At 39.4% G+C, this 25,843-nt stretch overlaps 1 protein-coding gene and 1 long non-coding RNA gene across 2 annotated transcripts; both read left to right on the plus strand.

Annotated features, from left to right (window-relative positions):
• The first annotated feature begins 11,334 nt into the window (after positions 1–11,334).
• LOC132956683 (uncharacterized) lies at positions 11,335–13,339 on the plus strand. The gene is made up of 3 exons (XR_009666071.1): positions 11,335–11,410; positions 12,852–12,926; positions 13,034–13,339. It is a non-coding gene; the product is annotated as an uncharacterized LOC132956683 (long non-coding RNA).
• A 189-nt stretch (positions 13,340–13,528) lies between these two features.
• On the plus strand, positions 13,529–16,165 carry LOC132956772 (alpha-2,8-sialyltransferase 8E-like). Its single transcript, XM_061030400.1, has 5 exons — positions 13,529–13,553; positions 14,168–14,370; positions 15,134–15,246; positions 15,353–15,445; positions 15,529–16,165. The coding sequence occupies exons 1-5, from the start codon at positions 13,529–13,531 to the stop codon at positions 15,989–15,991; spliced, it is 897 nt and encodes a 298-aa protein (XP_060886383.1). The 3' UTR covers positions 15,992–16,165.
• The last annotated feature ends 9,678 nt before the right edge of the window (positions 16,166–25,843 follow it).

Genomic DNA, 25,843 nt, shown 5'->3' on the forward strand with positions numbered 1-25,843 from the left:
CCGATTTTTTAAAAACTCACCAGCATGTGAAAGGAGTCCTATTGTTGGTCGGTTGGGCACTTGTAGCTTAGCATAGGTGTGAATAGGCTAATGTGAATTATTTCTATTTTATTAATCTTAAATTAATTCTCATAAAAACTAAAGCTTGCGCAGAGTTTTCATTTTGCCTATCTATCTATCTATCTAAAGGAAGCTACGATAAAAATCATTATCTGGTTTCTCAAAGTACTCGGTCAGAAATAACACATTTTCTCTGCTCAGACATTTAAAAACTAGTTTCTCACATAAACGAAAGCTTGTGCAGAGTTTTCATTTTGTAAACAACAGACCAAGCAGCAGATCTCACCTCTATCCCCCACGCTGTGGAACTACACAGCACCAACTTGTGTACATAAGGTGTCATTGCAGCTTACTTTTTATCTTCCATCCTCCTTCATGCACCTTGATTCAAAATAATAAAGATTTTTTCGGAGAATAATTTGTATCTACCTCTACAATAAAACTAAAAAATGTGTGTGTGTGTGTGCGTGCTTTTGGGCAGTTAAACAATAATAATGCTACGAGTAAGTCAGGAGGGGCATTCACAAGTCAAAAAAATGTTATAATAAGCCTCCGGTTGGTTAAAGCATAAATGGCCAAAACATAAGAATGATAGTATATCAAAGAGTAAGGTCTTTTACCTGCTCTTTTGTTATCTAGTTGCTTAGAAAAAATGTGACCAGAGGCCAAACTTACTTGCCGACCCGTGGATACAGGATATCTATACCAGATACAGCTCCTGCTCAAAGCTGACCGTTGCTTCCTCAGTTAACATTTTACATAAAGGGAAACAAATTAATCAGGAGGAAACTATTTTCACATTGACACAGGTATTAATGTAAATGTTCTCAGGTTTTGAGAAGAGATCCATCTGTCTCTTCACGTCACTCGTTAAGATGGGTATGTAAATAAGACATGAACATAAAGTAAACTACTTTCTCTGACTTTTCAGGCTGACTGCAGACAATGACAATGACCGCATTGTTTTGTTAACGGATGGGAGAGGTTTATGTTTGTGTTTGTTAGTCAGTGACAGTATAAACATTTATACAAAGTCTATCTGGGCTACATCCAAAGCCTTAGAGCTAATATTTTAGTCGATGTGATAATTTCCTTGATATTATGTTTGTTCATTAAATAGCACAGTGTCCGACATTTTTTTCCAGTATTATACTTTCCACTGTTTTTAGTTAGCCTATGATTTATTTTCTGTTCACCTTTTGTCTTTTGTTACATGTTTGAAATAAAAAAAATCTAATCAAATATGTTGGACTTTGAAGACTCGTTCACAGTTTTTACACCAAGGGTGATTCTGGTTACAACCCTGCTAGCAAGTAGGCTAATAAGTGGCCTTTGACCTCATCATATTTAACTAGTTCCCCTTGTCGATATGAGCTGGTGTCTTTCATTACAACATATCACAAAGAGGACCAGCTGTTATGATGTCAGAGATGTCTGTTGTAGCCGAGACGGGCAGCTAAGTTTGAGACTTGAAAAAATGACTTTTCTTAGGACAAATACAGTACGGCAATGCTCGTGGCTCCCAGCTGCTAACAATACAAATGTTTGCTGTGGCTTTGGCAAACTTTTGTACAGATAGTACGGATGCTCAAGAAACAGCAGCTAGACTAGACTAATTATCGTGATGTAATGGAAAAATAACAAATGTTCAGTAAAAGTAAAAACCTGTAATTACACCAGCCAAAAGCTAGGAAAGGGGAGCCTTAAACTGAAGTTGCAACTAAACATTTTAAAGATCAAGAAGAAGACAACTAACAGCCAATCATATCGCAGGGATAAGTGTAGGCAAAAACATAAGTATTTGCATATTTCATTGCAAAAGAAAAGTGATTGGGAGGAACGGCCTGCCCGATCTGAACCCGACTGGTGTTTTGTTGTTGGACTTCTGTGCTAGTCATGGATTGACTATAACAAACACCATGTATAGGGATGTTCATAAGTTCGTTCATAAGCCAAAGATCGATGATCGACTTTGTAGTTGTTTCGTCAGATCTGCGGCCGCATGTTTTGGACACTCGGGTAAAGAGAGGAGCAGAGCTATCAACTGATCACCACCTGGTGGTGAGCTGGATCAGATGGTGGGGAAGGCTGCCGGACAGACCTGTTTTTACAAGATATCAAATTCAGAAAAAAATACTCATTATAGTGATTTATAAAGAACTTTGACAGTGGATGTCTCAAAAAGTACACAGTAAAAGTACTTCATAGTACCTGTGCATGTAGTCTAAGAAGTTCTAAGTCCAACCATTTCAGAATCATGGTGTACTTATGGAAGAAAACATATATATAATTATTGTTTTCTCCAAGAAAACTGATTTGTTTTTTTTTAAATTGTGAACACCTTATTTTGAAAAAAGGAAGCCGTTTCATACACGTGTATCTCATAGCCAGTTTTATGGTAAGACCTAGGCATTTAGCACTTCACGTCATCGCTCGCTCTGTCTGTTAATCCTGCTCGCTCTGGAGTCCGGAGCATTTACCATAAAGATCAGAATACGTGAGCACTGGCTTGACCGCAGTCTAACTCTTGGGTTATTTCCACTCTCAGTGCATGAAAACAGTATAACTAAAACCCTGAAAACAGCCTCATGAGTACTTGGCAGTACTTGCAGACTATTTCACAGTCAATCCAAAGAAGAAGGTGATGCAGCTCAGGTGCATCACAGCCAGACTCTAATCCAATCAAAAGCAGAGGGGAGGAGCAAAGGGACAAACTTAGAGCCGCCAAATGTAGGACTAACTTCACCTGCTGAGAGGCTCCACAGGCAGCTGTCGGCCTACAGACGATGGCCTGATGTGACTTCTACACACAGACACATTAATACTGAGACTGTTACCAACAGGAAGCAAAACATTCATGGACCACATAAAACCAATCCTGGCCTCCCTGCATTGGCCTCCTATTCACTCCACATTCAGCTGAAGATTACTCAAAAAAACCTGCTGGATAAGTGAAAAATGAATACAATATGCTACACTTTAAAAAAAAAAAGAGTTATAAGGCAGCAACATGAGTTATAACTTCAGAAAAAACTTGAAGTGTGTTATTATCCCATTATAAATTTAGCCATATACATACACACAAACACATATATTGACTGTGTGACCGTTATGTTGCCTTTCAGTTGATTTTTCTCCACTAAGCCTTTCAGAGAAAAGCACCTGATGCATTGACTAAGTGAATCCTCTAGAGGGCAGTATCTGACTGCAGCACTAAATTTGTCCATCCTGGACTGGTCCCTGAATATGTTTCAATTTTAATCTTACTCTTACATTTTATGTCTCAATAAATTCCTCTTTATATTAAAATCTATAACATTCATCACATCCCAGTTTTTACCTTTTAGCCCAAATACATTATAACTTTAACAACTTTGTAAAACCCAGGTCAAGTCAGCCGCCGCTTGAAAGATGATACGTGTCTATACCGGGGTTTACAGTACAGGTGCTTGGAGCACCCAAAAAGAATGAATGCAGCCGCGTATTTCAGCAAAAGACACCATCAATAATAACGGCTGACAGAAAAAAAAACACAAAGTTAAGACAAGACAATTGTTGTTCCTCGTCTCCATGTCTCTAGTCCTGAGAATTTTCAGCATATTTTACTGTATAGTTTGTTAAAAATTAAAGGCAAAGTCTGCTTAAATTGCATTAAGCCGCTTTGATATTTTTTTGTCATTTTTGATCTTTTATTTTAAAAAATCTGTGATAGGTGACAAGAAACTTTCAATTGGTTCTTGTTCCTCATGTCCCTGGATGTGGCCCTGAGAATCTTTAACATATTTTACTGTATAGTGTTTGAGATAATTAAAGGCACAGACTACTCACATTGCATTAAGACACTAATATTTTAGTGATATTTAATATTTTATTTTGAAAAATCTGTGACAGGTGACAAGAAACTTTCAATGGATAACTTTTTTTCTCATGTCCTGTGTGCCTTTAAAGACAGTAAACGTTTTACTGTAAGTTAGTAGGCCTACTGAGACGAAAGTAAGAAAGTAATAATAATGTATTAGACTTTAATAACGCTTTTCTAAGTACTCAAAGACACTTAACAAAGAATAACAACAAAACAAAACAGTGAAAACAATAAAGATGATATAAGAGAAGGAGGATGAGAACAGAGTTGGTCAGTGGTTGGTGATGTTGAAGAGGTGAGTTTTTAGGGATTTCTTAAAAGTTAGCTATAGTTGGAAAGGAGCTTCTAGCTTGTAAGGGATGTGTATAGTGCTGTTTCCAATTGAAACATAATCGTGAACTAGAATTAGAGAAACCAAAAGGAGTAAGCTTGACATGAAACCAACAGGAAAAATACCAGTTACACTTCAAACACAAGAACCTGGTATGGCTCACTTAATGAGCAGAACAATTGTTCAACAAGTGTTCATGGGAGAAAAGTTTCATCTTTAGCATCAGGTTCACTTTCATCTCAGCAGTCTCTAGAAACAAACGCTTGTGGTTCCTCATAATGTGGTTTGCAAGTAACAGCAATTAGCCTTCATATGATATATGATATGAAATGATAGTTGATACTATAAAAACTGGATGTTTTATCCTTAATGGTTTACATTATAATGCATCATTGTGAATTAAAATGTAGCATTATAACCCAAACATTAAAACATGACAAGCTGCAACCGTCTACAATCGAGCACTTGTGGGACTATCTGGGAATTCAAAACACAAACCGTGTTACACAACAAACCAGTAACAAGATCATGGATACAGTAGCCATAGTGGTGTGGTTAAAGTATTTGACTTTAATCCCACTGCTCAAGCGATGATAAATTCTAAGACTGTATAAGTATTGTATCACTTATTGTAAATATATTCTTAGAAAATGTTTCTAAAAAACAAGCTGTTTGTTTACAAGCTGTCGATTGTCTCATCTGACTCCTACCCTGTGGCAGCATTACAGGCATAAAAAACAATCTACAATATAGAAATAGTTAATCTTTTAGCTGATGGTCTATTTTGCTTTTGTAGGTCAAAAAGAGGCATCAATATGTATTTTGTTCAATTTGATCAAAAGTTTAAAAACTTCTCACAGGAGCTTTAAGACACCAAAGTCCAAACTAAGCAGGATTTAAATTGGTATTGAAAAATGAAAAATAATGAGGAAGTTATTGAAAATGAAGTATCCTTCCAGTTGTCACAACTTGAGAAATCAGCCAGCGGGATCAAAACTGGGATTTACTTGCTTTTGGAACCAGCTCCACGTGGCCACTCGAGGAACTGCGATTTTGGCACTTCAGCTTTACTTACTTTCTGAGCACTTGAAGTTGTTTCTTGGTTAACATTAGTTTGGCAGAGTTACAGAAGAAGAATAAAGTACAGGAAAGCATTTATATAAATGCTATTATTCTAATAAAGCATGTGGACAAGAAATACAGAAGTGTTTCAGGTAGACTTTTCTTTGTTGTATGTGCAGATCATGTATGGAATGCTAATACACGAGTTTTATTGTTAATCATTTTCATCCAGCTCAAGTCACTCTTCTCTCCTGTGATGACTCTCCTGTGTTTGTCGAGCCTGCTGATGTGGTACTTACTGGACAGGTAAGTGTGAAAATGACATTTACCTTGGCTACGTGCACACTCTCACACACAGACTGCCAAACCACATCACAGATATGTTGTTTTACTTCTTCCTGCACCCTTTAGCCGTTCATACTGCTAAAATGCACGTAGCCTTTGTAGACGTGTTAATCTTTTCATTTTCTCGGCTTCATTCATATGCGTATAGGATATCTTATTAGGACCTACGTGTGTCTGTGTTCTTAAACAGTGGAGAGGACGAGGAGCTTTAAGTAATTTATTTTATAAAAACAAAGAAATGCTAGAAAATGTGAAAATTACAGTTGGTTATATTAAGATTATTTTAGTGATGACACAGACAGAGAGGAAGAAGAGAAACACAGAGACAGAGAGGAAGAAGAGAAACACAGAGACAGAGAGGAAGAAGAGAAACACACAGACAGAGAGGAAGAAGAGAAATACACAGACAGAGAGGAAGAAGAGAAACACAGAGACAGAGAGGAAGAAGAGAAACACAGAGACAGAGAGGAAGAAGAGAAACACACAGACAGAGAGGAAGAAGAGAAACACACAGACAGAGAGGAAGAAGAGAAACACAGAGACAGAGAGGAAGAAGAGAAACACAGAGATAGAGAGGAAGAAGAGAAACACAGAGACAGAGAGAAATTCCTGGATGAGGCAGAGAAAGGGTAAATATTTCTGACTAGTAGGCCCTATGTGTATTACTTTTGTGTCTCCATAATTGTATTTTCTTGTGTGTTATCCATTCACTAAGATAAAACACAGGATGATCACAATCAACCTCCTGCAACCTGCTAGAACAGAACATTACACCAGTGGTTCTCAACTGGTCTAACTTCAGGACCCACTACCAACCTCTTCATGAAAAATCAGTAGGCCTACCCAAATTTCTAATATTTTCAACCAATCAGATTTATTCAATAGAAAAGTGTGCAAGTTTGGACTTCAGAAGGTACAAAAATGTGACTGATCAAAGGAACAGAACAACACAAACATGCTTCAAATTCACAGCCTTTTAGACCTTTTGTTTTCAGTACGCATTCAGTACCCTCTGAAAAAGGCTCCTCGACCCACTTTAGGGTCCCGACCCATCAGTTGAGAACCACTACATCAGCCCTACAAATGCAGGAGGGCCCCCAAATGACTAAATCCGCCACTAGTAATCACAAGAAAGACCGTTTCTATCTCGGGCTCATACAGCTGAAGTGAGCCAGCGTGCGGCCGCTTAAAAATGTATTTAATTTCTCTTTATCTCCTCTTTCTGCCTCTCTCTTCATCTCCTTTGTCTCTGTGTGTTTCTTTATTTCACCATCTTCACTTGTAGGAATCTGTAAGCTTGTGTTTTTGATGTTACAGGACTTTGGGGCAGTACTGTGCATCAAACACCCTGATGTGCATCATGGAAAAGTCCATGTAGTGCGGCTGGAGGGGAAAGGGGCCGTGAGACATGAGTTATAGATTAATTAGCCATTCTTCTGATTACATTTTTTAGAAAAACATAACTTAACACAAAGTTAAATAATAATAAATTATTAATAATAATAATAATAATAATAATAATTCTTAAACTTGACTTTTTTAGGGCATTTTATAGAGCCCCTGCAGTTTGGGGGCCCATTACAATTGCCTGCCTATGCCTAATGGTTAAGTCCGCCACTGGTTTTGAGTGCCACAACAAACATTCATAGAAAAAGATACCATCATAAAATTCTTTAAAATATCCACTCTATATCAACATTGACAATCAACCCTGCACTCTTGACAAACAGGAATAGCTGCTCATCACAAGGTAAACCTTTAAACGTAAAGTGAAGGCTTGTTTTTTTGTCAAGGTAGTTGATTTTAGGTTCGTGGTGTCTTGTGGTGTCAACGACTTCTTATCGAACATTTTTGTGTTTTACTTGATGTTTGAGTGACTGTTCTGACATATTTCAGCCTCCTGTCTGCTTGCTCAGGTAAATCTTGAAATTTGGCAGAAGTGTGGATTTTTTTTTTTTACTGTGTGGTGACATTGCAGGGATATCTTACAGTGAAAGACGACAGTGACAGTGAAAGAGAAGCAGGCAAGAGAGAAACATTGACTGGATCCATAATCAAAGGACTAGCTTTTTACCTGGAACATGAAGGTAAGAATCAACTCTTTTTGTAGCTTGTAAATTATTCGGGCCCGAAGCATTGACAGGTGCCAACTCAGTGACAATCAATGTCATAAAAATTATATGAGTGTTCAAGTGTTCATGGGAGAAAATTAGTTTCATCTTTAGCATCAGGTTCACCTTCTTATCAGGTTTGCAAGTAACAGCAATTCAACACGAACACGAACTTCCTAAGTACAGACAGCACATGAAGTGTCCCACCAGAGGACCTAACACACTGGACCACTGCTACACAGTAATAAAGGACTCATATCACTATGTTCCCCGTGCAGCTTTGGGACTCTCTGATCACTGCCTAATTCACCTCATGCTGACCTACAGGCAGAAGTTAAAAACTGCTAAGCCTGTAGTAAGGACTGTAAGGAAATGGACAGAGGAGTCAAAACAGGAGTTACAGGCCTGCTTTGACTGCACTGATTGGAGTGTTTTTGAAGCTGCATCAGTAAATCTCAATGGACTCACTGACACTGTGACATCATAGATCAGCTTCTGTGAAGACATGTGTGTGTAGACCAAGACCTTCTGCACATACAACAACAACAAGCCCTGGTTTACACCTCATCTAAGGAAGCTGCGTCAGACCAAGGAGGAGGCCTACAGGAGTGTGGACCGGGACCTGTTCAAGCAGGCCAGACACAAACTGACGAAGGCGATCTGAGTAGCTAAGAGGAGCTACACTGAGAAGTTAAAACAAAGCTTCTCAGCTAACGACCCTTCAGAAGTCTGGAAAAGCCTGCGAGAAGTAACAGGAGACCCACCCCCCACCCTGCCGGTAGCAATTGACTGGCTGAAGATATTTAATATTATACCTTTGTACAAAGAGAGCACAGTTTACCAAAGTAAAATTCCTTGTGTGTTTAAGCATACCTGGCCAATAAAGCTGATACTGATTCTCTTAAGGCCCTGACACACCAAGCAGACGGCCAAGAACTGGTGGCGATGAAGTCTGCCTGTGACGTCGGCGGGCGACGCCTCTTGTCTTGGCCAAAAAGTTGCACTAGAACACACTGCAAAGACGACAGTGTTGGGGTTGTATCAAGTCAACTTTGGTTATATTCTTTAATAATTATACTTAATTATTAATAATATAAATAAAATATCATTAAACTATGTTTAATCTCGTTTTGGGGCACCAACCTGTACTCAGGTAAATATAACCAAAATGTCACTCAAATCAGTCTCAAATCAGTTATTTAATTACTAATATTATTAATAATTAATAACTATATTTAATAAATTGAAATCCGTACACAAAGCCTTCGCACCCAGCTTATATCACAATGCAAATACAGCAGTTATCACAAACAACTGCTCTCTTAAATTATAACAAAGCATTATTTAAACAAAGCAACATCAATCCAAAATCAATGAACTTAATCAAACAAATAACTATTACAAACTAATCTAAGCAAACAAACATTATCAAGCAAACCTTGTGAATGAGGTGTAAATGTGTTTGTGTGTGTGTGTGTGTAGATGAGAGAGAGAGAGAGAGAGAGAGAGAGAGAGAGAGAGAGAGAGAGAGAGAAAACAAGATGGTGGAGAGAGACAATGCACCATGTGGCTTCGTCACATGGTGACAAAATGGTGGACAACAAAGGAAGCTGTGTTGTTATCTTTTGAAATAGTTTGAGCTCTCTGAGCTGAGTTCAGTAACTCTTACTTAAACACCAGAAAGCCAGTGGCCGGACTTTGATTCAACGGCGGGTACACTGGTCTTTCTGATTGTGAAAGCCGTTGACTGAAGGTAAATTAGGATAGCGTTACACACATAGGCGAACACAGCGGTTCATCACAATAAAACAAATGCAGCAGCTTACAACAGATAATAAACAGGATGTGACGTCTTGTCAACAATGATGCATAATTATCAGTGGTTATAAAAGAAACAACTATTTCTGAAACTATTTATGCCCAGACCAAAGCTCTTACTTGGGGTAACTCCTGGTGATCGTTGCAAAGCTGGTTAGATCGTCACTCTGTTGAATGTTGAATCAACAGATTCAGGCAGTTTTCCTTCGTGGCAGATGTAGGAGGAGGGTAGCGGGATTCAGATCTTCGACCAGAGCGCTGCTCTATAGGGTCTTCTGGTTGCAGGAGCCGAGTTCTTTATGTGTCCTTGTGGATTCAGGGATCAGTGGGCTTCCTTCAGCGCTCCTGTCCAGTTGCGTTCAATGACGTCTTACGAAAAATCAAAGGAAAGAAACTTTTCTTTTTGCTCGAACCTGATAGCATCTGATTGCGCCCAAAACTCCTAAAAATATGCCGTGGAAGTAGTCAGCTGAATCCTCTGATGCTTGAATTCAGCATGTGAAGAGCTACCTATACTGAGCAACCTCAGCTCTGGAGTTTAACCTATGTAAGTCAAGAGGAGGAAAGGGTTTGTCTCGAATGCTGGAGTCCATCTTGTTGGAGAGGGTATCCTCTGGTGTCGGCAGACCACACTTGAAGAGAAGGAAGCAATGCCTGGTGATTGCTTTTAAAGACTGGAGCTGCCTGTGGGTTAACCTCAGGCCTCCTCCAATGAGGATAGAGAATTCAGAAGCCCCCAACCCCCCCACTTTTCACACCTATTTGTTAGTTTCTGTTGGGGGGTTGCTGGGCTAAGACCCCTTTGTTTTATGTTTTATCCTTAATGGTTTACATTATAATGCATCATTAAGAATTAAAATGTAGCATTATAACCCAAACATTAAAACATGACAAGCTGCAATTGTCTACAATCGAGCACTTGTGGGACTATCTGGGAATTCAAAACACAAACCGTGTTACACAACAAACCAGTAACAAGATCATGGATACAGTAGCCATAGTGGTGTGGTTAAAGTATTTGACTTTAATCCCACTGCTCAAGCGATGATAAATTCTATGACTGTATAAGTATTGTATCACTTATTGTAAATATATGCTGAGAAAATGTTTCTAAAAAACAAGCTGTTTGTTTACAAGCTGTCGATTGTCTCATCTGACTCCTACCCTGTGGCAGCATTACAGGCATGAAAACAATCTACAATATAGAAATAGTTCATCTTTTAGCTGATGGTCTTTTTTGCTTTTTTAGGTCAAAAAGAGGCATCAATATGTATTTTGGTCAGTTAGATCAAAAGTTTAAAAACTTCCCACAGGAGCTTTAAGACACCAAAATCCAAATTAAGCAGGATTTAAATTGGTATTGAAAAATGAAAAATAATGAGTAAGTTATTGAAAATGAAGTATCCTTCCAGTTGTCACAACTTGAAAAATCAGCCATCGGGATCAAAACAGGGATTTACTTGCTTTTGGAACCAGCTCCACGTGGCCACTCGAGGAACTGCGATTTTGGCACTTCAGCTTTACTTACTTTCTGAGCACTTGAAGTTGTTTCTTGGTTAACATTAGTTTGGCAGAGTTACAGAAGAAGAATAAAGTACAGGAAAGCATTTATATAAACGCTATTATTATAATAAAGCATGTGGACAAGAAATACAGAAGTGTTTCAGGTAGACTTTTCTTTGTTGTATGTGCAGATCATGTACGGAATGCTGATACATGAGTTTTATTGTTACTCATTTTCATCCAGCTCAAGTCACTCTTCTCTCCTGTGATGACTCTCCTGTGTTTGTCGAGCCTGCTGATGTGGTACTTACTGGAAAGGTAAGTCTGAAAATTACATTTACCTTTGCTACGTGCACACTCTCACACACATAGACTGCCAAACCACATCACAGATATGTTGTTTTACTTCTTTCGGCACCCTTTAGCCGTTCATACTGCTTATATGCACGTAGCCTTTGTCGACGTGTTAATCTTTTCTTTTTCTCGGCTTCATTCATATGCATATAGGATATCTTATTAGGCACCATGTGTGTCTGTGTTCTTAAACAGTGGAGGTAAGAGGAAAGAAGATTGTCAAATGAAGCTGCTGAAATATCACTTGATCAAGTAGGCCTACATTGCAAAAACAAAAACTTTGCACAGCTACAGAATAGCCCATACACTTTATTTTTCTGTGTTACAATGATGCCATGGTAATGCCACTCATTGGACGTGATGCAAGAGGAGCTTAACAGCTGCAATTTCCCCAATTACATTACAGGGTATTTAGCAATCAATCACAATCGTTCATATGGCCGTGGATTTTGTAGTCAGTCGACCAAAACCAGAGGCACTGCTTGTCAACAGGCAAGGCAGGCAACTGCTCGGGACCCCAGACCAGTAGGGGGCCCCAGAGGGCTCACAAACTTCAACCAAAGCAGTGGCTCAAAATGTGCAAATTTTGCAATGACAGTAGGAAACCTCCCTTTGGGTGCCCCATCTGAAAGCACTCACTCTATTGCTGAGAAAACCAAGGTGTATCAATGAAAGTCACTGAAGAAAAATGAAGAAGAATTAGCCGTCTATAGGAGAGAAAGGAAGAGGAGTAAGCATCGGCTGGCAGACATGATGGTGATGAACTCTGGTTGGAGGGCCCCAACAGACTTTAGAATCGCCACTGACCAAAACAGTTTCTTAGGAAGTTGAAAACAGGAACAGAAGATGATGATAGCTGTAAAAGTAACACCGCAGACCACAGATTTTTGCAGATGACATGTAGCTACGTAGCAAAAATCTCTGCTCAAGAGTTTGTAGACTGGTTGTTCATTCATGGTGTATGAAGTTGACAGCTACTGAACACTGAATTCATGATGTTTACTCCATTGGCTTTAGCGTTAGTTGGAGTTTGAAATTTCTACAGAATGGCATCAAATCTTTCACTTGTTAAATGTTGATTCATTATGTCTTCTGTATGTTTTGAACAAAGAACACAGCACACTCAAAATGGGAGTTTTTGTTCTCAAGTGATGAAAACTAATTATAAAGCTAACAGGTTGGCCTATGTGAGCTTTTGGATTTAGGGGTGATTTTCTTTGTGTTGGCTGTCTTTTTGAGGAGGGTCTGTCCACAAAGTAACTATTCATAACTGTAAATGTGGGGAGTGGTTCATAGTCTATATGCAGGGTCCAGAATGTGGTGTTACACACGTTTACATTATCTATGTGTGCCTTGCTTCTGAATCAACACATCTGTCCTTCTTTTTCTTTTGTTTGTTCCACAGTGATGTGGACCAGCACTTACCAGCCCCTCAGAGGAAAAGAGCCTCCAAGACCTTTGACCTCTGCAAAGAATGCAAGTGAGTGTGCAAACACCGTCACTGCTTCATGACTGCCATCAGATGAAGGGATTACTCACCTGGTTGTGTATGTGTATCTTAGTTTGAATGTTTTTGTTTTTTCACAGTAATACGATCATAAAAGTAATGCAGAATTACTCCCAAGCCTGGAAGAAGCAGGAGGACAATTTTAAAAAGTTCAGGTAAAACAAAAAGGTCGTCTTGGTTTTGAACTTTAAGGGGAAAAAATAAAAGAAGGTAAGAATTACGTACTTTTAAGTTCCATGACGCTGGGTGGTAAAGGAGGTCAAAAGGGTAATAAAACCCAACATAGTGCCTAATAAGATGGCCAAGTGTGATTAAAAGGTTAAACAGAATGAAACATGAATCACATTATAGAACTATTACCAGTGTTTGGGCCTGTTCCAAAAAAATGCAACACAACTTTTGGGTTTTGGTGCACAACAGCATGCAGCTGGTGACTTAAAAAAAAAAACAAAGAAAATATAGTTATTTTTATCCATGCCCCTCAGAAAACATGAGTCTGCCTGTGCAGATCAACAAACACAACTTGGTTACAGCTTAGTCCATTTACATTGTGATAGGAGCCCACAATATACACGATGGGTCAAATAGGGATCATCAAAGGTTCCTCCACAGAATAAGAGTTAGTCACTTTTTATAAGAAAGAGGGGAGGGGGAGATGTACAGTCTTCTAAAATCCCTCTTTGGGCCTTTTCCATGTAACTTTACTAGCTGGGTAAGTAAAGAGATAAGAGAAGACAGAAATATCAATCACACAATCAAGGTTAAGATACAACCCAATAATTTGAATGGCTAAAAAAAGACTTTACTCTTTGCATGTTTTACTCGAGGACAAGCTCAGAAAAGATGAGTCAGAGTGCCCTCGTCTGATTGTCACATATTAAGTCTGTCCTCGAAAAATGAATGTGATTCATGACCTTAAACTGTAAACATTGAATGTTTGAACAAAATCAGAATCTGTGCAGGATCAGAATAGTTTCCTCTTCAGATGGATAGAAAGAAGAACAGCTGAAGAAGTGGGAAAGAGAAGTGGAAATACATGTGGAGTGAAGTTGAGGAACTTCTCTGTAAATGTTTAACACTTGGTCTAAATATAACACACATTAAAATCATGTGTGTGTTGATAAAACAGAGAGGACTTTGCCTGAAACACACATGACTGCCCTTAATGTTTATTTGCTCTTTAAAAAAAACAAAAAACTAAACAAACATTTGAGGGAGCATCAAAACATCAGAGTCACTTGTACATGGTTTAACAAAGTCCTTGTGGTTCCCCAGATCTCAGCTGAGCAACAGCTGCAGTGGTTTTGACAAAGCCATCCTTAACCAGGCCAACGCTGTAGTGGATCCAGAGTTCGTTTATGATTGGGGAAAGAGCAGCTTCCAGGTGTCTCAGGAGGTTTTTAACACCTTTACAAAGGTATTTTGTTTGGCACTCATGAATATAACCAACACATCCACAATATCTGCTACTTGTTTGGCATTGTGATTGTTCCTGTAATGTCTGACTAAAAGATTACACATTAATTAAACGAAACATTAAATAAATGCAAAAAACAACTTAGCATACACTTAACATGTGTATTTACACAAGTAATATGTTGGTAGACTCGGGATGCCTCGAGCTAGCTGGAGGGTTCACAGAGCTCCTTTGCTAATACAATCCCTGTCCTTTGAGCCAGACATTGGGCATAGCCAGCTAGCCACGTGGCTAACTATGCTGCAGCTGGAGGAAGTGACACTTAGCAGCTCTTAACTTAAGCTTTCTTACTCTCTTCGACTCAACTCTTTCCACAAATAAATTGGTAGTGAGGAACTCTTTTCAATCCAAATCTCAGGAAATGTTCCCCCAACCGCTTACAGCATGTATGTACACAAATTAACAACTGTGTCATCAGCAAGTTTAAAGCTGCCAGTATACTTCACAACAAAGTGATATACTGCTGAATTTATCCATTAAAAACAAGTGTGAAGCCCACGTAGATGTTGGAAATTAAAACCTGAAGACTTCCAGGGGCACTCATATTTCAGCTGGCAACCTCTTTTAGGGGTGTCTGCTGCAGGGCATTTCCAAGAGGGAAACATTTGCAAATGAGATCCAGCAGTAAATTTGATCTACTGTATTATATCATCGGTATAATTATCATTATGTGGTAATACATAACCATTGATTACAATTCCAGGAGCATCCTTTCTCAAATAAAACATGGGACACGTGTTCTGTTGTTGGGAACGGAGGAATCCTGACTGACAGCAGCTGTGGAGAGAGAATTGATTCAGCTCAGTTTGTCATGAGGTGAGAAAGGTGTCCATTGTGGTGACAATGTCAACTCACAGTGTCAAAAATCATTTATGTTGAGATTCCACAAAAAAGATCTGACTTTTTTTTCTTGCTTCTTCAGGTGCAACCTTCCTCCTTTGGGAAATGGTTATGAGAAGCATGTCAGTGTCAAAACGGACCTTGTGACAGCGAACCCAAGCATCCTCAAGGAGAAGTGAGCAAGAGGCTGGATTTCACTTCACTGTCATTACAGAGTTCTTTTGTCTTGTTGATTTATATCTGCTGTTGTGTCTCCAGGTATGAGTCTCTGATGAAGCGTCGTCGTCCGTTTGTGGAAAGTCTGCATATTTACGGCAACTCCTTGCTAGTCTTTCCCTTCTCTCGTGGAAACACTGCTATATGTCTGCGGGCCATCTACAGTGTTGAGGACTTTGGAAGCCCCATTAGGCCCGTCTTCCTTAACCCTAAGTACTTCCACAGACTGTCTGCCTTCTGGCGTGTACATGGCTTGAGATTAGCGTTGATGAGCACCGGGCTACTTATGACTAGCATAGCTTTGGAGGTCTGTGAAAATGTGCATCTGTATGGGTTTTGGCCCTTCGATAATCACCCCTATGGACTCTACGACCTGACGCACCACTACTATGATGACAGAAAAGCTAAAAGGTCCCACGCCATGCCCAACGAGTTTGAGCTCCTGATGCAGCTGCACAGACAGGGGGTGCTCAAGCTTCATCTGGGAGATTGTCAACGGTTATGACTATGAGTCATAATTGTATATAAGTGTTATTATGTTGGTCTGCTTTGTGTTCGGTGTTTCGTTTGTGCGTCTGTCTTTGTGCTGTGTTTCAGGTGCCCAGCTCTGATTGGAGAAACCCGGATGGTTGCTAATGTTTTCTGTAAAACAATTATGATCCAATCTTTTTATTAACGCTTCAAGTGTTCATCAGACACATGTTCACACAAGAATGCATTCCTTTGTATACTTCTATAAACATGTGGACTGGAGAGCTGTAGGGTTTTTGCACTATTCCAACTCTGATATTTTTTTATACAACTAGTCTATGTATAACTGATATGTAACTCAGTTTTTGGTTTGACATTATTTTGGTTTGTTTGCATACTAGTTAGATATAAATATGTGTAAGTAATCTAGTTAAGGTAAGATAAATCTGAGACTTGCTCAAGAAACGGTCATTTCTCATGCTTTTATTTTGTATTTTAGAACATGTCATGCTAAGGTTACCTTGCTTCCTTTTTGGTATTTTGAAGCAACTTCCGGTTTTGAATGTTGTTTAACTTAACTTCGAGAAATAAACGTGATGTATGTATTAAGAGATGGTAAACAACAAAAAAGTTACGGTAAAAGGTGAATGTTAAAGTTTTGCAGCCCCCCACCGGACAATAATCTCTTACGGTGGTTTTGAATTATGAGTGAGCTTTACAATAAAGCAGATAAAAATCATCAGTTGAAGAGTCTATCTTTCGAAGGGTTTTCTACAATATAATACAGATTTTTTTTTTCAACATATTTTTATTAAAGCAAGTTCAAAATATACAGTGCAATTGGGATGCAGTCAACATTTTTATTTTTTCCTCAGAAACATTCAAAAACCCAGTATCACTTCGCCATGTAAACAACCCTCCCAGACCAACAAATAGACCTCTTAGTTTAAAGACAAGAATAAAAGTGCAAGATTGGAAAACTCACAGAAAAAAATAAAATAAAAATACAATAACCAAATAAAAACAAATAAATAATAATAATGAAAATTGACGAGACAAACATAAATAAAAAATGAACAAACAACATTAACAGGAATGAAAGTCGTTATGTGCATACAACATAAGTAAATAGGAAAAACAGTATAACCTGTAAAAGAGACAAAATCACTCACACACACTGCTCAACTTGATCAATAAAAGGAAAGACAACAGCTGCTCACATCCAGGCTATCACCTAAGCGGCTGAAGAACCCGCACACAGAAAGAAGTATGGTCAGAACATAAAATGTGGTATTTAATTACGCACAGGTTTGCCCTGACTCAGGGGGAGAAAAAGGGGGGGCGGCTGGACAGGCACGAGAGGACAGGATCAGTATCGGCAGGCGAAGGTGTACTACTACAATACCTCGTCAGGTGAGAGTTTCTCGTCAGTGTAAAACCTATCAGAGCACCCTCTAAGAGAGAATTTAATTTTCTCCAACTTAAGGAGAAATAAGACATCGTGCAGCCATGCTTTGAAGGAGGGAGGTTGTGAAGATTTCCATAAGAGAAGGATTTTCCTGCGTGCAATTAAAGAGGCAAAAGCAATAACATTGTCCTGAGTGGTCGAGGTGGCAAGATCGTCAGGAGACCTACCGAAAATAGCTATATGTGGGGATGGATTAATGTTTATACCTAAAATGTCGGAGATGGACTTAAAGAAGGATTGCCAATAATGAACTAATTTAGAACAGGACCAAAACATGTGAGTCAGGTTGCAAGGAGCCTGAGAGCATCTACCACAAGTTTCATCAATTGTATCCGGAAATATTCTGGAGAGTTTATATTTGCTGTAATGAAGTCTGTGGAGCACTTTAAACTGGATAAGAGACAGCCTAGCGCAGCTAGAAGAAGAATTAACAGCCCCAAGCGCCTTTTCCCAGAAATCCTCAGAAAGGTTGGTTTGTAATTTGCTTTCCCAATCAGCCTTGATCTTTTTTACCACGGACTCGTCAGTTGTGAACAGGAGGTCATAAAGGAAGGAAACCTGACCTTTGGGCAAGACTCTTGCCTTGAGTGCCAGATCAATGCCACTGGGGTTTGGAACATGAGGAAATGCCGGTGAGTGGGTCCTAGCAAAATCACAGAGCTGAAAATATCGAAAAAAGTCTGAGCCATTTAAATGGAATGCAGAACGTAATTGGTCGAAACTGGCAAAAACATCATTAACGTATAAGTCACCCAGACAGCGCAGGCCATTCCTCTCCAAAGATGCAAATCGTGGGTCAATCCAAGCTGGTATAAAAAGGTGATTATTACAGATGGGCGTCGCTTTAGGGAGGGAGAGCCACCCAAAGTGTCATCTAATTTGTGACCATATTTTAAGTGTGCCTATTACCACAGTATTAGATGTGAAGCTAGAGGGAGAGAGGGGAAGGGTGCCACACACCAGAGATGGGAGAGAAGAAGAGCAGGAGTCAGCCTCTAATCGGCACCAGCTCCACTGGGGTGAGATAAAGTATAATTTTGTGAACATTGGCTGCCCAATAGTAGCTGATAAAATTAGGTAGCCCAAGCCCACCCACTGACCTGCTCCTCTGGAGTAAAATTTTACCCGTTCTCGCACGCTTACCAGCCCAAATAAAAGAAGAAATAATGTCGTTAATAGATTTAAAATAGGACTTAGGGAGAAATATGGGGAGACATTGAAATAAATACAAATATCTGGGTAGCACGTTCATTTTTACAGTCTGTACCCTTCCCGCCAGAGACAGTGGCAAACAATTCCACCTCTGTAGATCTGATTTGACTGCAGCAGTTAAAGCAGTGACATTTTTTTCACGGAGTGTACGAATGGTATGCGTGATCATCACACCTAGGTACTTTATCCCTGTGTTAGATATTTTAAATGGTATGGACGACGGTGACATTTCTGCGGCCAGTTGATTAATCGGAAGACATTCACTTTTCAAAATATTTAATTTATATCCAGAAATAACGCCAAAAGTGTTCAGGAGCGAAAGGATAGGCGGAATACTTGTCAGGGGGTCACACACATAAAGGAGGAGATCGTCAGTATAAAGCGAGACGCGATGTTCAACCCCTTTGAACCCTCCAACCGACTTTAAAGCAACTGATAACGGCTCAATGGCGAGTGCAAACAACAGCGGAGAGAGCGGACAGCCTTGCCTAGTGCCGCGAAAAAGAGGAAAAGGTCTTGAACACTGTGTTTGTACACACAGATGCGTAGGGGGAGGAGTAGAGAAGCTTAATCCAGGAGATGAAGCTGGCACTAAAACTGAACCGTTGCAAAGTGAAAAAGAGATATGCCCACTCCACCCTGTCGAAGGCCTTCTCTGCGTCGAGATATATTACAGCCTCAGGCTCAGTAGAAGAGGACGGGGTGTGAATGATCCCGAGAAGCCTTCTGACATTAGAAAAAGAGTGCCTCCCCTTTATGAATCCTGTCTGATCTTCTGAGATTACTGTGGGCATAATAGCCTCCAGACGACGGGCTAGGACCTTAGATAATACAGAATTTGATTAATTTCTGACACATGATCATGTAGTGAAGACATGATCTTTTTTTTTCAGCTGCACAAAACCACAAAATACATCGTTTGTAGTTTTGTGCTTTGCATTGCAAAGACATAACAGCGGACATCTCTCTATCTCTCTCTGGTCCAATGCAGAGTATGAAGTCAATTAGAGGTGAATTCTTTTTTCCCAGAGACCCCCCAACACTTTGCTGTTGAGGCTTTCAGGGTGTTTCAAGTGGGTCTCAGACCCCCAAGTGTTTCGCACCCTTTTGCTAAATAATTAGCACATTGTGAACTGCAAATTCGTTGTTTGGTGTTTAATCATTGGGAGTGAGGAAGGAGAGGGTCACTTTTATGTTACAGCTGGTTTCCCCTAGGCTGGTCATAACATCAACAAAGAAAAAAGTAGACCCATGGACTACTTTTTGCAAATGACGGCTCACTTGACCGCAGTACACTCCAGTCAGGTGTGCACTGTGCACAGGCGACGACAGGCACACAGTTATATCCCATAACCGACTCACAAGCACAGAGGGTGGGGCAAAGTCGTGGTTCATTAGCATACCTAACAAGGCTAATAAATTACCTGATGCTCCGAACAGCATCAGACACACAAAGAGCAGGAGCAGAGGGGCTTCATCTGAAGTGCATGGCACGAAGGTTACACGAGGGGGAAGTTAAACTCAGGTTCTGAGAAGCAACTTCAGCCGAGTTGACTCACCTCTCTAAGAGACGCACTCAGATCCGGTCACCGTCCACCTTCTGTGCGTTAAAGCGCACAGCCGAAACAGAACTTTATGCGCTCCCAGGAGACCTTCCTCCAGCCCTCAGCGCTCGCTGGCTCTCAGAGACTTTCCCCGTCAGCCGGTTTGTGACTTTCACAACCGGTTCTGCTGAGTAGTGACCGATCCGACCCAGAGCTCCGGGTCCCCCATGAGGCTAGAGGCCGCAGCCAGGATGGATCTGATCAGGAAGCTGTGGAGGGCGAGGAAGCTGATCCTTGTGGTGCTCGTTCCGCTGTCACTGTCTCCTTTACCGCTCATCCACCCCACGATGGAATTTTAAGGTCCTTAAATTAACAAATAAAGTTACCCAAAGATGCATTTACAGACTTTGTATTGCAATTCAAGTCATTAAAGTAATCAAAATGGCAGTATTGTGTACCATAGATATAAATTAAGGCCATTTCATGATATGGGAGATTGTTTTGCCCCTTTTAAGGGACCCAAGGATCAATACAGAATACACAAACAAAACAACACAATATAAGCATCATTTATAAACGCAGAATAGGTCACTTTCTGATTAGCACTAAGTTTTATCAGACTATTAAAGTTGCTTAAAGTGACTGTGTAAAACAAGCTTGCAGATAATTGAAAAGCTAGATACACTACAGTTTCAACTACAACCTTCTAAGCAACAAGTATGAAGAATGTCTTCCATAACTCCTTATAACCATGGTTTGATTCAATCCATGAAATCTCTGTAAATTAATTCACAGGCAACATGATAATTACCTTCAAGAAATCCGAGACACAAAAACCATCCACATGATGTGTTGTTGTTCCTCCTTGTTGTTTCAATGGCTGCAGTTTCCTGATGGGATTTGTAGTGTGTGTGTGTGTGTGTGTGTGTGTGTGTGTGTGTGTGTGTGAGAGAGAGAGAGAGGGAATCAATCAAAAGCACTTTGTCCTCTGTTCTGATGAGTGCTTGTCCCGGTCATCAGCTGAGATGTGTGTGTGGAGAGGAGATGTCGTGACATGTTGATGAGATGGAGATCAGTAAGAGAGAGAAAGAGTGAACAACATGACACTCACACTCAGTTTGATAGTTTTCTGTAAGAGACACTGAAAAGAACAAAATCTGTCTCATATTGCCAGCTCAGCTTGTTTCAAGTCTCTGAGATGTGAAAGAACATGGGAAACAACATCACACTGAATAAATCTGTTCAGAAGTTGTTGCTCAATGTGACCGAGACACAGAGGCTTGAAGACGAGATGATTACAATGATTAAGAGTTTTTAAAGGTTTTATTCTTGTTACCTTTAGTTTTCAATCCAAACTGAATTGATTCTTGTTTAAATGTCTTGGTTCAATGGCTGAAGTTTGTCTGTTGTGTCTTGATTCAAAAAGAGTTGTGTTTGGGGTTTTAGAATTAAGTCAGGATCATGTTTCATGAGGCTCACACCTGTGAGATTTGTCTGGTTTAATGTCAGGAATGAGCATAAACTCCCTGGATTGTCAACATGCTCCTTGTTGAAGTGACATCCTATGGAAAGCGTGTGCTGCTGTGTCATATCTTGAGAAAAGCTTGACTGGGATCAGGCTCAAGTATGAGGATGAGCAGTACTACCAAATTAAAAGTCGTATAGTACCACTAAATCAGAGTCACAGCACTCTCCGATTTTTTAAAAACTCACCAGCATGTGAAAGGAGTCCTATTGTTGGCCGGTTGGGCACTTGTAGCTTAGCATAGGTGTGAATAGGCTAATGTGAATTATTTCTATTTTATTAATCTTAAATTAATTCTCATAAAAACTAAAGCTTGCGCAGAGTTTTCATTTTGCCTATCTATCTATCTATCTAAAGGAAGCTACGATAAAAATCATTATCTGGTTTCTCAAAGTACTCGGTCAGAAATAACACATTTTCTCTGCTCAGACATTTAAAAACTAGTTTCTCACATAAACGAAAGCTTGTGCAGAGTTTTCATTTTGTAAACAACAGACCAAGCAGCAGATCTCACCTCTATCCCCCACGCTGTGGAACTACACAGCACCAACTTGTGTACATAAGGTGTCATTGCAGCTTACTTTTTATCTTCCATCCTCCTTCATGCACCTTGATTCAAAATAATAAAGATTTTTTCGGAGAATAATTTGTATCTACCTCTACAATAAAACTAAAAAATGTGTGTGTGTGTGTGCGTGCTTTTGGGCAGTTAAACAATAATAATGCTACGAGTAAGTCAGGAGGGGCATTCACAAGTCAAAAAAATGTTATAATAAGCCTCCGGTTGGTTAAAGCATAAATGGCCAAAACATAAGAATGATACTATATCAAAGAGTAAGGTCTTTTACCTGCTCTTTTGTTATCTAGTTGCTTAGAAAAAATGTGACCAGAGGCCAAACTTACTTGCCGACCCGTGGATACAGGATATCTATACCAGATACAGCTCCTGCTCAAAGCTGACCGTTGCTTCCTCAGTTAACATTTTACATAAAGGGAAACAAATTAATCAGGAGGAAACTATTTTCACATTGACACAGGTATTAATGTAAATGTTCTCAGGTTTTGAGAAGAGATCCATCTGTCTCTTCACGTCACTCGTTAAGATGGGTATGTAAATAACACATGAACATAAAGTAAACTACTTTCTCTGACTTTTCAGGCTGACTGCAGACAATGACAATGACCGCATTGTTTTGTTAACGGATGGGAGAGGTTTATGTTTGTGTTTGTTAGTCAGTGACAGTATAAACATTTATACAAAGTCTATCTGGGCTACATCCAAAGCCTTAGAGCTAATATTTTAGTCGATGTGATAATTTCCTTGATATTATGTTTGTTCATTAAATAGCACAGTGTCCGACATTTTTTTCCAGTATTATACTTTCCACTGTTTTTAGTTAGCCTATGATTTATTTTCTGTTCACCTTTTGTCTTTTGTTACATGTTTGAAATAAAAAAAATCTAATCAAATATGTTGGACTTTGAAGACTCGTTCACAGTTTTTACACCAAGGGTGATTCTGGTTACAACCCTGCTAGCAAGTAGGCTAATAAGTGGCCTTTGACCTCATTATATTTAACTAGTTCCCCTTGTCGATATGAGCTGGTGTCTTTCATTACAACATATCACAAAGAGGACCAGCTGTTATGATGTCAGAGATGTCTGTTGTAGCCGAGACGGGCAGCTAAGTTTGAGACTTGAAAAAATGACTTTTCTTAGGACAAATACAGTACGCCAATGCTCGTGGCTCCCAGCTGCTAACTATACAAATGTTTGCTGTGGCTTTGGCAAACTTTTGTACAGATAGTACGGATGCTCAAGAAACAGCAGCTAGACTAGACTAATTATCGTGATGTAATGGAAAAATAACAAATGTTCAGTAAAAGTAAAAACCTGTAATTACACCAGCCAAAAGCTAGGAAAGGGGAGCCTTAAACTGAAGCTGCAACTAAACATTTTAAAGATCAAGAAGAAGACAACTAACAGCCAATCATATCGCAGGGATAAGTGTAGGCAAAAACATAAGTATTTGCATATTTCATTGCAAAAGAAAAGTGATTGGGAGGAACGGCCTGCCCGATCTGAACCCGACTGGTGTTTTGTTGTTGGACTTCTGTGCTAGTCATGGATTGACTATAACAAACACCATGTATAGGGATGTTCATAAGTTCGTTCATAAGCCAAAGATCGATGATCGACTTTGTAGTTGTTTCGTCAGATCTGCGGCCGCATGTTTTGGACACTCGGGTAAAGAGAGGAGCAGAGCTGTCAACTGATCACCACCTGGTGGTGAGTTGGATCAGATGGTGGGGAAGGCTGCCGGACAGACCTGTTTTTACAAGATATCAAATTCAGAAAAAAATACTCATTATAGTGATTTATAAAGAACTTTGACAGTGGATGTCTCAAAAAGTACACAGTAAAAGTACTTCATAGTACCTGTGCATGTAGTCTAAGAAGTTCTAAGTCCAACCATTTCAGAATCATGGTGTACTTATGGAAGAAAACATATATATAATTATTGTTTTCTCCAAGAAAACTGATTTGTTTTTTTTAAAATTGTGAACACCTTATTTTGAAAAAAGGAAGCCGTTTCATACACGTGTATCTCATAGCCAGTTTTATGGTAAGACCTAGGCATTTAGCACTTCACGTCATCGCTCTCTCTGTCTGTTAATCCTGCTCGCTCTGGAGTCCGGAGCATTTACCATAAAGATCAGAATACGTGAGCACTGGCTTGACCGCAGTCTAACTCTTGGGTTATTTCCACTCTCAGTGCATGAAAACAGTATAACTAAAACCCTGAAAACAGCCTCATGAGTACTTGGCAGTACTTGCAGACTATTTCACAGTCAATCCAAAGAAGAAGGTGATGCAGCTCAGGTGCATCACAGCCAGACTCTAATCCAATCAAAAGCAGAGGGGAGGAGCAAAGGAACAAACTTAGAGCCGCCAAATGTAGGACTAACTTCACCTGCTGAGAGGCTCCACAGGCAGCTGTCGGCCTACAGACGATGGCCTGATGTGACTTCTACACACAGACACATTAATACTGAGACTGTTACCAACAGGAAGCAAAACATTCATGGACCACATAAAACCAATCCTGGCCTCCCTGCATTGGCCTCCTATTCACTCCACATTCAGCTGAAGATTACTCAAAAAAACCTGCTGGATAAGTGAAAAATGAATACAATATGCTACACAAAAAAGAGTTATAAGGCAGCAACATGAGTTATAACTTCAGAAAAAACTTGAAGTGTGTTATTATCCCATTATAAATTTAGCCATATACATACACACAAACACATATATTGACTGTGTGACCGTTATGTTGCCTTTCAGTTGATTTTTCTCCACTAAGCCTTTCAGAGAAAAGCACCTGATGCATTGACTAAGTGAATCCTCTAGAGGGCAGTATCTGACTGCAGCACTAAATTTGTCCATCCTGGACTGGTCCCTGAATATGTTTCAATTTTAATCTTACTCTTACATTTTATGTCTCAATAAATTCCTCTTTATATTAAAATCTATAACATTCATCACATCCCAGTTTTTACCTTTTAGCCCAAATACATTATAACTTTAACAACTTTGTAAAACCCAGGTCAAGCCAGCCGCCGCTTGAAAGATGATACGTGTCTATACCGGGGTTTACAGTACAGGTGCTTGGAGCACCCAAAAAGAATGAATGCAGCCGCGTATTTCAGCAAAAGACACCATCAATAATAACGGCTGACAGAAAAAAAAACACAAAGTTAAGACAAGACAATTGTTGTTCCTCGTCTCCATGTCTCTAGTCCTGAGAATTTTCAGCATATTTTACTGTATAGTTTGTTAAAAATTAAAGGCAAAGTCTGCTTAAATTGCATTAAGCCGCTTTGATATTTTTTTGTCATTTTTGATCTTTTATTTTAAAAAATCTGTGATAGGTGACAAGAAACTTTCAATTGGTTCTTGTTCCTCATGTCCCTGGATGTGGCCCTGAGAATCTTTAACATATTTTACTGTATAGTGTTTGAGATAATTAAAGGCACAGACTACTCACATTGCATTAAGACACTAATATTTTAGTGATATTTAATATTTTATTTTGAAAAATCTGTGACAGGTGACAAGAAACTTTCAATGGATAAC

Source organism: Labrus mixtus, chromosome 22 (genome assembly GCF_963584025.1).
Source record: "Labrus mixtus chromosome 22, fLabMix1.1, whole genome shotgun sequence".
NCBI lineage: Eukaryota > Metazoa > Chordata > Actinopteri > Labriformes > Labridae > Labrus > Labrus mixtus.

What these genes read in the sequence shown, in the direction of transcription:
- LOC132956772 (XM_061030400.1), top strand. Translation starts at nt 13,529, where the DNA reads ATGGGTCAAATAGGGATCATCAAAG. An exon ending in TTTTTAACACCTTTACAAAG is followed by an intron (nt 14,371 to 15,133) that starts GTATTTTGTTTG and finishes TTACAATTCCAG; the next exon opens with GAGCATCCTTTCTCAAATAA. An exon ending in TCAGCTCAGTTTGTCATGAG is followed by an intron (nt 15,247 to 15,352) that starts GTGAGAAAGGTG and finishes TTGCTTCTTCAG; the next exon opens with GTGCAACCTTCCTCCTTTGG.